The sequence below is a fragment of the Lepisma saccharinum genome, chromosome 8 (genome assembly GCF_977018435.1).
Source record: "Lepisma saccharinum chromosome 8, izLepSacc3.1, whole genome shotgun sequence".
NCBI classification, from domain to species: domain Eukaryota; kingdom Metazoa; phylum Arthropoda; class Insecta; order Zygentoma; family Lepismatidae; genus Lepisma; species Lepisma saccharinum.
In genome coordinates this window covers 49,979,792-49,992,607 of record NC_139236.1, presented here as the reverse complement: position 1 = coordinate 49,992,607, position 12,816 = coordinate 49,979,792, and the positions used below count along the sequence as shown (strand labels likewise).

The 12,816-nt window shown below is 39.5% G+C and overlaps 1 protein-coding gene across 6 annotated transcripts in view; it reads right to left on the bottom strand.

The window, feature by feature from the left end:
- Positions 1 to 12,816, bottom strand: part of raskol (Ras GTPase-activating protein raskol) — a 648,601-nt gene that overhangs the window by 227,095 nt on the left and 408,690 nt on the right. For 2 of the 6 annotated variants that reach the window (XM_083126629.1, XM_083126630.1), the window contains exon 2: positions 9,865 to 10,020. The exons of the other annotated variants lie outside the window; for them this stretch is intronic. In XM_083126629.1, the coding sequence (XP_082982755.1) occupies positions 9,865 to 10,020 (156 nt within the window). The remainder of the gene's footprint in view (positions 1 to 9,864; positions 10,021 to 12,816) is intronic. 6 annotated transcript variants of the gene reach the window in all.

Below are 12,816 nucleotides of genomic sequence, written 5' to 3'. Positions count from 1 at the left end.
CTTGTAATCGTGTTTATCACTGCAGTCTTCACACCATCCACACCACCAAAGTTCCTGCGTTCAAATCAAGATCTGGGCGCACTTTGCTAGTGACCCTTCATTGATTTCATCATATCATCAATCATTCTTATCGTCGGCATTTGCCAAAAGTGATGGGAAAGCGACGCTAAATAACAATAATACAAATTCCTTGTCCACCTCTTTCCTTTCCTCAACTTCCACCATAGCCTACTGAAAAGCCAATATGGAAGTCAGTGGCGCCATCAAACGGTAATGGACGTGGTTAACTAACTAGAGGGTATTATTGGTATTAAAATTTGTGTTTATTGAAAATAAATCATATTCCTCATTTTAAACATTGGGCAATATATTTTATATCATGTAGTATGATCACTACCCACCAGCCCTTTTAATTTTTCTGAAGCCAAAATTGTCAATGAGTTTATTTCTTATGAAGAAGAAACCAACTGACATCAGTTTGTTTGATTGAGTTGGATTTTCAAGTCCACTTTATGCACATATAGGCTAGTCGGGACTGGACCGACAGTTTATAGTGGTTATGTGCAATGTGCGTCCACCAGGTATCGACCCAGAACACCTTGATTACAATGTAACGACGTTACCACACTACGCCATTGGGAGTCCAAACCGACATTAGTAAATGCACATTTGTTTTCTGGATATCAATTTTTTCTATCTGCATACTGCAACACTGGTGATACAATTCGTACTTGTTTCGTGGATAAATTCACCTTCTACCGTTCGTTACGTCATCACAAGAAAACAATCCATCTATCCACCCTCTTTAATTTTGATGGACATTGCATTTTCATTCGTTCGACAATCAATACAATATGTGCAACAATGCAATAAAAGGCAACGGAGAATCTTAACAGGACAGAACCATTTCTACACTGAATGGCGGCAAATTCCTTACCACTGGAGCTCACCAACTTAACAAGGGGAGGTTTTTCTGATTGAAGGCTGTGATAGTTTGACCTAGCTACGAAGTCTCGTCCGATAGTTTAAAAACAAGCGACGACATAAATAAACCTCACCTTCTGGAAGTTAGTGAAAGAAGAAGAAAAAGCTACAAGATCAACAAATGAATGCACGTGCTCCACGCAGCACGAAAACCAGCCTTTTTTCCAGACTGAAATACACCATGGAGAAGTTCCAAGTGAAAATAGGTCATGTTTCTTGATTATCTGGTCATCGTAGCGACCTTATATTCAATGGAAGCCCCTTCATAATTTCCAGAATTGGAATAAAACGTTTAGTGTACTTCTAGCATTACACAAAAAAGGATTAAGGTAATGACTTATGTCAAGCCTATTAACAGATGTCGCTTACGTTCTATTATACAAAAATTTGCTTTTCTTAAGTACATGAGCAGTGTGATGTGATGTAAAAGCAAACACAAATAATGCATGAAATCCAAGTGGCATTACTTTACTAATTATAGAGTAATTTTACTTTCTTTAGGGATTAAATAAGATTTCTAATAAGAAATTAGCACGTTCCTTTCACAGTAAAAGAAAATGGATATTGTTCCTCTTGTTTTGAAGATAATTTTAAATTTTGCTTTTTTATCGTGTTTTTGAAGTTCACTCCATGAACATGCAGTACTCTGGTAGTTGGTGTTTTAAGTCCACTTTATGCTCAGTAAGTCTAATTGAGACTGGACTTACAGTTTACAGTCGTATCTAACCCGGAACCCCTTGATTACAGGGTGACACCAATAACACTACGCTGTGCAACGCGTGCCACCGCACATGGCCTCCTGTTTCGGATATATGTCTTCTCTAGGGAACGTAAATTCGAATGAGGGTTCAAACAAATTAACCAAATTCACAGCAAGCGTTAGACCAAAATTCGTAAATTCTTGGGTACTTTTATGTACCCGTAGGAAGCACGTTGCTAATACCGTAACTTGAGGCCTAACTTCGGATGGAACAGAGCATAAACCCAAGGTCCAAGGAGGTTAACAATAGGGATGGACGATATCGGTAATTTGATATCGTGATATATCGTCAAGAAAATATCGTCACAGACGAAACGATACCATACTTTTTCCGTATTGTGATATCGGCGATATATCGTCTCTCAACGATATATATCGCTAAAATATCGTGACGATATATCGCCAACACGATATATATCGGTAAACTATCGTGACGATATATCGCTGATACGATATATATCGCTAAAATATCGTGACGATATATCGCCAACACGATATATATCGCCAAAATATCGTGACAATATATCGCCAACACGATATATATCGCTAAAACATCGTGACGATATATCGCCAACACGATATATATCGCCAAAATATCGTGACAATATATCGCCAACACGATATATATCGCTAAAATATCGTGACGATAAATCGCCAACACTATATATATCGCCAAAATATCGACATTATATCGCCAACACTATATATATCGCCAAAATATCGTGACATTATATCGCCAACACGATATATATCGCCAAAATATCGTGACAATATATCGCCAAATATCGTGACCATAAATCGCCAACACGATATATATCGCCAAAATATCGTGACATTATATCGCCAACACTATATATATCGCCAAAATATCGTGACATTATATCGCCAACGATATATATCGCCAAAATATCGTGACATTATATCGCCAACACGATATATATCGCCAAAATATCGTGACATTATATCGCCAACACTATATATATCGCCAAAATATCGTGACATTATATCGCCAACGATATATATCGCCAAAATATCGTGACATTATATCGCCAACACGATATATATCGCCAAAATATCGTGACATTATATCGCCAACACGATATATATCACCAAAATATCGTGGCATTATATCGCCAACACGATATATATCGTCAAAATATCGTGACGATATATAGCCAAAATATCGTGACGTATCGGCAACACTATATATATATCATGACATTATATCGCCAACACTATACATATATCGCCAAAATATCGTGACGATATATCGTCAAAATATCGTGACATTATATCGCCAAAATATCGTGACGATAAATCGCCAACACGATATATATGGCCAAATATCGTCTAGTTGATATCGCCTGGACGATATTTTTCAATATCGTGATATATAACCTAAACATACGGCTTTTAATCAACTTGATTGGGGGGGCGTCCCTCCCCAAGTTACGCCTGTGCACTTCGCAGTCATTGTCGCTGAAATATCGAGACGCACAAATACACACATCATCGTGTACAGTTTCTACACTTCACTGCACTCTAAACGAATCACTGAAATACTTCTTTTTGAAGCCGGTGGAAACTTGCCAAAGACATCCAAGGAAGCTCTGTAAACACGGCAAAGGACAAACAACCCACGCACCGATTAGCACTTTGGGGGAATGTATTGTGTTTTCGGGGGACTAACCTTCTTCGTCGTCCTCCTCGTCGGTGGCACCGCTGAGGCAAACTTGAAAACTTCGACTTCTCTTGTGTCTTTCCATTGCCGCTGGCAACGCTCTACTGAAAGCGCGTACGGCCCGCCGCGAGGCAGTGATGGCAGATATGTTCCGCAGTATTTTCCCTCGCGGGCGGCACAATTTCCCTCTTTGTAAAAAAAAATCCCTGAAAGTGCAAGGTTTTCGAAACGTAACGTGAAAAGGCGAAATGACGCTGGGTTGTGATGAAAGCTAAAATAGAGACTTTATGGTTCTTCCGTCACTTTCCGTCTTTCCATGCTTCACCAGCTTCTCGCTCTGTCTGTCAGTGACGGATACCAAAAATGCACATTGCTGGCGTCCGCCTCCTTCCTACCTTTTTTGTGCATGCACTGCTATCTGTCTTTCCACGTCCTCTATATCTATCTCTTTCCCTCCCTACTAGTCTTTTTCTCTCGTTTACCTCCCTCCCTCTAGTTTTCTCCCACTGCCATTTCCATCTATATCGTTCCCTGTTTCTCTCGTTTCCCGCTGTCTCTTTCCCTGTTTATCTTTCGATTCCCTTCTCTCTCTTTCCATGCCTCTATAAATTCATTCCATTTCTCTTTACTTTCCTTTCGCACCTTTTCTCCTTTCCCTCCCGCGTCTTTCCTTCCACGTTTCTTTGTTTTACTCTCTCTCTCTCTCTTATCTTTCCCTGTTTCTCTCGTTTCCCATATCTATATTTCCATTCCCCTGTTTCTTTTCCTTCTCTCCTTTTTTCGATACCATTCTCTCTCTCTCTCCCAATTTATTCTCTTTCTTTGCTTGCTTCCCTCAATTCCTCTATCTTCACCTATCTTTCGTTTCCCATCTCTTTCCTTCACCCTGTTTCATTCTCTCTTTTTCACATTTTCTTCCCCTCTCCTTTCTTGTTCCCTTTCATCACCCCTCTCTCCTTCCGCTGTTTCGTTTCCTTCCCTCCACCCTTTGACTGGCTCACGTGATATCTCTATCTTTTAATTTTCCTCGCCCTTTCTCTTTCCTTTCCCTGTTTCTCTTGTTTACTGCTATCTCTATCTCCTTCCGTTTTCTAGTTTCCCTCTTCATGTTTCTCTGTTTATCCCTATGTCCTTCTGTTTTTTCGTTTCCCTTTTTCTTCTACTTTCAGGCATTCTCGGTTTCTCTCTCTGTCTCCACCTCTGGTTTGGCTTTCACTGCTAAACTTCTACCATTCTCAACATAAAGTTCTCTTCAAAATACTAACATTTCTGCATTCGGTGTATGCACGCACCCTTCAGCAAGCTTGCCTACAGAAAGACCATCACAACAAGGGCAACAGTAAACAAACGACCATGCAAGAGTGTCGATGTTTCACCTCGTTCCAATTTTCACACTCGAAATTTCCCTCCGTGCCAAAAATCGGCGGGAGATTTCCCTCCGCCGCACTGACGTCCCGCCAGGTGCTTCGCTTCGCTTGGAGACTTCCCAAGGATCTGCCCTCCCCTCTCTACCCCTTCCCCTCAATGCCGAGTTTATCTTCAGGAGCTCGTGACGCATCCCGCCACTACAACTGCAAGGGGATAGTAGATCTGTTTACCACTTGACGTAACTGACGGGTGGAGGGGTGAGACATAATAGGCCGGATTTTCAACACGAACTGTAAACAATGCTAAGGTTGACATGCACCGTCTTTCCCCCCTAATGATTTCTGATTTTTGCGGGATCGGATGAATTGCCGAGAACACCAGCTAAGGGGCGTATTTTCTCCTTCAAAGGTCTCGGGGCTTTTCTTTATTATTTACCCTTCTGGACCCATTTCTCTTGGCAGAACTCATTAAGGACACATTTGTTAAAAGAAAAGAAATTGTTTTAAGGCACCCTTTGTCTATTGATCCCCATTATGTTATCTGGCTCCCAGTCATTGTCCTGTCACAATCCATACAAACAGCGCGGTTGGGACAGCTCTGCTTTGATGACAATCATTGTTTAATTCCAACAAGGATACTGCGTGCAGAACAATTTATAATTACTTGGTTGGTAATTACATATATGGGTCCTTGCGTGAAGTAATGGTTTCGGATTTGGTTGTTCATGATTAGGGTGTAGATTCTTGCTTATTTACCTTCTTTATTTCTTTGTAGTAAAACATAGGCTTTAATGTAATCATGTGTTTCTAGTCTTTTGGAATTATAGTGCCTGTAAATGCCCAATTTGCTTAATCGTGCATATAATTGTTGTTTTAAGTCCACTTTATGCACAGAATGACTAGTAGAGACTGGACCTACAGTTTAAGTCGGGTCTGAACCACTGTGTACTGCCTTCACCGGGTATCGACCCTGGGACACTTTGATACTTTAATGTATTCACTGTAATTCTAATACAGTTTAACCAGTGGCGTGCCCAGGATTTTCCAAAGGTGGGGTTGCATATATATTTTTAGTAGCACTAATTTTAGTGATTTTCCTGCCTTTGATGTTCTTTTTCTTAGAAATATTGGGCCGTGGCACGCCCTGAGTATAACTGTGCATTGGAAGAAGAGAACTGAAATAAGTTCCTATTCAATGGCTTTTTAAATATATTTTTTAAAAATGTTGACTATTTTCATATATTTGGTGCCTATTTGAGTGGTTTTTAGTGCCTATAAATCCGCACCCTACTCATGATTCCCGCCCTATCCGTTAGCCTGGTTCAAAATTCCCAAAATGTGAGAATTTAGCAAATCACCTCACAATCGGGTGCCAATGGACCTAAAAACACCCCCACACGAAATTTGGGATCCGAGTGACATTTTCCGGTCATGCCCAAGCGTTTATAATTTCTCCATAAGTATAACATGCCTAGAGCGTAGGCATCTCCGCCGAACCTAGTCTTACGACCCTCAAAGGGTCTGATCACTAATTTTGTTTTTAAACTTAAGCTCAAAGGTATGAAGAATGTCATGGATGGGTCAAAGAGTCACGGAATACATATTCGTTGCAGAAACATTACAATGGAAATTCATATCATCATAAATATTATAAATAAATAATTGTTAGGCAAGTACTTAACACAATACTCATAACGGTACAGGGTGAGTCAAAAGTCTCTCTCTTAACGCCCCCTATAAAACATAAAGGCATTTTGAAGGGTACAATTGGTCACGATAGAAACAGGTTAGGCTTAGGGGAAACCATAGTTGTGTGTGTCAAGTGTGTACTGCATACCTTTGAGCTCAAGTTTAAAAAAATAAAGTGATTAGACAGTGGCGTAGCAACTTATGGCGAGGCCGTGGGCGAGATTAGAATGCGAGGCCCCATCCGTACTTTAAATTTGAAATCTCAATTTGAATCGTTACAAAATCTTCAAGGATACGTCAGCAAATTATCATATTTGAATAATAATAATAAATTGTTGACGAAAACGATGTTTAATAATATGCGACGGAGAAATTTACACTTGGCAGAGGTAAATTCTTGTAACGAAATTTTCTTTAACCAAAGTAATAGTACGTTCCTAAAGATGTTCTTCAGGCACTAAGACATAACTAATATATGCTATGCCACTGTGATTGGATCCTTTAAGGGTCATACAGCAGTTTCGGCGGGGATGTCTACAATGTAGTTATCCTTACGAAATAATAAAAACGCATGGGGCACGGGGGAAAAAAATACTTTTTCTTTTCAAATTTTGGACCAGGCTACCACCCCCGCTACCCCCTGGTTCAGCTGACCGCGCGAGTCTAGTTACTCTAAGCTCTAAACCTGTCGCATATAATCAGGGGGTTCCGGGTTCGATCCTCGGTGGAGGAACATTGTACAGTGCTTCGAATCGTACTTTAAACTGCAGGTTCAGGCCCAATTAGCCCAACTGAACATACAGTGGAGTTACCGTAACATTTACAGTGTTCTACCGTTAAAATTTAACGGTCTTCCTGATAATTTACATAAAAGGGACGCAACAGCTTTTATTCAAATTTGGATATTTTATCATGCATAAAAATAGATAATGATTATAAATTGAAGCTGTGTGCACCCATAAATATATTTAAAGAACTGGATCATTAAAATTATATCAATAAGGTTTACTATGTAATAATGACCGTTAATACTTTAAAACCAGTCACAGTTTTTTCTACGGTTGTTACGTAGACGGTAGCGACGATTGACGAGCTTCGTAGTTTCTTCAGCAACTTTTTACAGTGTGGTGCACGACTTCGTGCTAGCAATCAGAGTTCGATCTTCGGTGGAATAACTGGGGAGATATTTGAAAAAAGTAGCCGACTCAGGTCTAGAAAAGATAGATAACAGCGACGATGGGACTCGAACATGCAACATACAACCTAAAATCCTTTTTAGCAGTCCCTGACCTTCAAGAGCAGTTGCCACGACTCACGATCTCGTGTTCGAGTCCCGGTCAGATCATGTGTGTTCATATGTGAGTGCACCTTCGTCCATTTCATTCTCATCGTCGCGATAAGCCGAAAACTGGAGACGGAAAATTAGAAAAATTCAACTGTCTGCTAAGAGTCTGCTAGGGGACAGGAGGATCACGTGGATAGCTAATGCCCAAATGCCCAAGTTAGCCCAGCACCAACTCCGGACCACAGGGAAGAGTGACGAACTCCAAACAACATGAAACCCGATTTCCTTCTGGCCACAATATCGCTTTTGGTGGCGAGATCTGAAGAAAACCAGACACGCTTGGCAAAAACATGCGAGTTCGCTTGGTTAGGGTTTCAGACGCAGTCCTGCCTGAACAAGTGAAATATGGGACGTGTCTTGGTTGGAACAAAATAACCAACTGCCCTGCGTATACACCAATGATGAACGAAAGGTAATACTTGCCAATATACACTCTTCCCTGTAAGTTAATGTGTGGAGTATTTATGTACACATGGTCACGGGTAAGAGAAACTAAAAATAATTCAGGTGGGTCTTTTTCTTTCTAGGGAGCCAATTTTTTTTTTTCCAAATACGGACTATGAAAGCCATGATTCCAACTAAGATAAGCTACACGTTTTTGAAACGTGATCTTAAAACATTTACGTTATTAATTAATACAAGACTTGATTAAAATAAATTAATTCTTGCGGTAGAGTGGCCTTGCTAAAGAAAGATACAGGTAACAGCGTGTTTTAAGTTCTCGTAAGGTACCAAAGTTTGTAGCTCCTCGCTATAAGTTCTTTCCGTGTTGGCACAAAACTACTGAACTCGCTTCGCACCCATTATGCACGATCTGTGACATTTCTTGTTTGTCTGTCGCCGTGTGACCCCGAGACGATTTAGCCGCAAGGCAAAGATGGTAGATTTTATCAGTTAACAAAAGGCAGCGGAAAATATAACAATTGTGCATTCGAGAACAATGCATACACATCTTTTTTTTGCACGCAATACCCTTATTCGTCTTCGCAGCAGAGATCAACAAGTAGAGAGATCCTCTTATAAGTGAGGAATTGCAGCGAAGAAAAACGAAGCTTACACACACACAACGAACAGGGCTACTTTAGTTTGAACAGATGCACGTTCAAGTTCATTTATTTAATGGAGAGCAATGCGTGGCTTTTCTAAACGTTTCCTTAATCATGTTTGAGTGTAATTCCAATGCATTTACGCACATTTTGTTAACCAATAAATTTCGTTTTTCGCTGCTCGTCCAAAAAAGAAAAGAAGACTCGATCTCTTTTCACCCACCAAACCTTCAGCCGGTTTCGTTTTCAAATAAGTGTCGGCCGTTTCGTCAGGCACGCAGACAGGGACAGGGCTTGGGGGGCTGAAGCCCCACCCGAAATCCTACAAATACATATATAATTTAAATAGTGTATAGTGGTACTTAATTTTACTTCCATTAAACATCTTGAATAATAACTTAGAATAGGTGGGCGGATGTAATGAGAAATTCATTTTCAGGGATTCTACACCCCCACTTTTCGCATTTGGAAGGCGGCTGCTGAGATGGGATGACCTCCCCGCCCCGAAATAAAATGCTGCCTACAGGCCTGCGTTTTGTAGTCCCAATTCTAAAGGAAACGTTATAACCAAACATTTGTTAAATAGGCGATAAACCTATTGCATTGTCTTAATAATTCTGAACAAATCAAGATAGTCAGTTTAGAATTGCCAAAGGATTTTGATAAAATTCCGAAATTGAGTACATATTAACATGCATTTGTGTTCTGGATACCAATAATAAGCTCATTCTGACTAAAAGTCAGGATTACTACAAAAAATTGATAATGAACAGTCAGTTGTCTATCACATATTTAACAAATGTCTGGATGCAACTTAAAAACAACTGTACTTATCTACCTTTGTAGCTGCTGACTATATAGGCAAATTTAATATTTAAATTTATAAAAACAGTTTTATGAGAAACATCTCTCTTGGCATGATCACTGCACAGTCTTGAATGGGGGAGATTAAAATTAATTTATTAATGCTATTTTAGACGATAAACCCTTACCTGGCTTTACTTTCTTCTCCTCTGAAGCTGGGAGCTCTCCCACCTCCGCCCCTGGGGGAGGCAGTTTGTCGTCCGGCCATGCGCCGCTCCCTTCAAAAGTGTGTCGCAAGCTTCGGTTCCTGCGTCGAGGTGACGTCACGCGACGCAATATAGGAGCTGTCCGAGTATTGTCACATTATTGCAACATGCACCACCAAATCAGTAAATCTTACGTCACTAATATTGCCACCTGAGCATTGTAACCAGCTTCTAAGCAGTAAGGCACACTTTCAAGATAATCAAAAACGTGTTCAAGCTTCAGAATTGTTGATCCTCAAGTTATGTAACTTATATTCACTTATTAAAAACCGAAATACGTTTACCTGAATGTACTTACTTGTAAGTAACTTTAATTTCGACGAACCACTGCTGTCATTCGCAAAGTAATTTGTATTTTTTGATCATTATCAAATAATACGTTCACTAGCGCCGCCACCGTCAAAAATCAAAAATAAAAAAAAATACAAGAAGTCAGCAAGGTAGGTCACGATAATTTAAAATGACGCCTTGTAAACAAACTTCTATACGTGTGGCTTGTCGACATTAACTGAATTATGTATAAGTATATTCGTTGGAAAGCGCCTTTATAATTTTTATTTAATGAATGAAAAACAATGATTTCGTCTCAGGAAAACAATTTATATGAAAAGAAGCAACTTAATTTATATTCAGAGGAAAACACTTTTTGTAATGCATATGTAATAAACTGAAATATCGCTTGTTTCATACTCGTGTTATGAAAAGGACTGAACATGTAACAGACTGAGTTGCTGTTTTTGTTGTTATTATTCTTATTTTCCTTATTTTATTAGAATATAAAGAGACAAGAAGCATAGTACACATCTAAAAGGTTCGTGGAAAAATGATCTTCAAACAAGTTGCATTTTTAACGTGGTTGAAGAACAAGCTAAGCATCCCCCCCATAACACTGCTTCAGTTTGGAGTCCTTGATAATAACTAACGCACATTATGGTGACAGAAATGAAATCATATGATATGCATGAAATTTCCAATTTAAGGAAGGCATTAATTCTCCTACCCCTCCCCCCTCTTGGGATGCCCTTATCTATGTAAACCTAAATGTAATTGTTGGTGAATTCCGAGCTAATTGTTAACAGTACTCTGAATGTTCATGACAATGGTCCTCTATTAGCAAATGTTCACTGTTCATTGTCTAGTACAGCTAATACTTATATCTGCTGTAGCACTGCGTTTCGAGGGAGAACTTCTCTCGTCTTCAGTCAACAATTTGTCAATAGTGCATTAACAAGTTACTCCATGGCACCCACCGCAATTCTATACTATTGTTTGTTCCATTTAAGTTAATATTTCTATTTTCTGGTGGGGGACCATATTTGCGAGATTGATTAACCACTCAATTAATGAAACAATTAGGCCTAACGTTGCATGATTTACATCAGTCATTCTGAAATTATATTAAAAGGGAATTTACCGCAACAGCAACAGATACAATGCGCCATCAAATGCCATCCTACACACATACAAAGAGACTACAAGCGTGCGAAAAAAAATGGATTTCGACGTAATATGCCAGGATGTGCTTATCACAATATCCGTTTCCTTGAAATCCTACTTTTTCACCTCAGTTTAACACTCAACTTGACGGCTTCCGTAATATCTGTCCGATTCTTTTCAGTACCGACATAGTCATGTTTCTAGCACCCAAAATTGAATAATGTAATTACCTGTCGACACAGGCTACATACGTTTATTACTGAACCAGATTTGCGTTAGTAGGAGTACAATATGTATAAAATACATAATTGTTAGAGATATCTGAAACAGGTTTGACGCAACGAAAAGTTATATCTGATAAAAATAAACGACTAGCATTTCCCAGAAGTTTGTATTCGCTTCATTTTATGCTCAAATCAGGACTAGGATTATAATTGAATGACGATACAAACCACTAAAATATTCGTGGGCCAAAAACTGGAATCGTGGATATAGGGCATGGATGTTCATTCTCATTGTCGCAATTAACCCACAGGAGAAGAAAAGCGGCCTAAAATACAGATGTAGAAATTGCAACATTGAAACGTTGCCCCGCCGGGAGTTCAGTCGGAAATTCCTTCGTTACAGGGCGACAGTGTTATTTCAGGCTCGTTGCACCTTGTTTTCGCAGGAAAAAAAAACAACTAAGTTCTTAGTTCTTCCTATTGTTTTCCCTGCGTTATAAACTTCTTTCTTTCACTATAGAAATCACAGCATTTTAAAAAAGTCCTGACATTTACATTTGCACACATTAGAAGAACTGCAACCAACATATGGCTGATTTTCCGCTTCCATGATTTCGAACAAGTGCACGAGTCGAGAAAAAAAGTCTGCAATACTGCGGGCCATGCGCAGATGCACGGGGAGGGCACGTTTCTGATATTACTATGCCTAATATCTTTGAAGACTCAAATGTTCCGCTTTTTATCACCTAGTTTAACAGGCTCGAAAAGATTTTAATTAAAGTGTGATTAAAGTTTACTTTATGCACGTGATATCCGGATCGGAACTGGACCTACAGTTTAAATTTGGATCCGAACCAATGTGCAATAGGCTATGCCTCAAAAAGGAATCGTACCCGAGACCCATTGAGAGAATAGGTTTCTGTTTTCTTTGCTTATTCACCTCTCATGTATCGTTCATTTCACCGTCACAATGGGAGGAATTATGATAACGACATACGATAATAGCTATATATTTCAGCTCTGAACTCCTGTTTTCACAAAACAATAATCTCTAAAACATCGAAGTCAGCTCGGTTCCTGTTTACAGTACTATATATTGTTTATGTAAAACAATGCTTGGAATTGTTTACAAGGTGAGGTCGGTCAGCTATCCGACTGAAATACGCCCCTCCCAATTGTAACAGCTGCTGCTGGCTCCATTTCTCCTTTCATT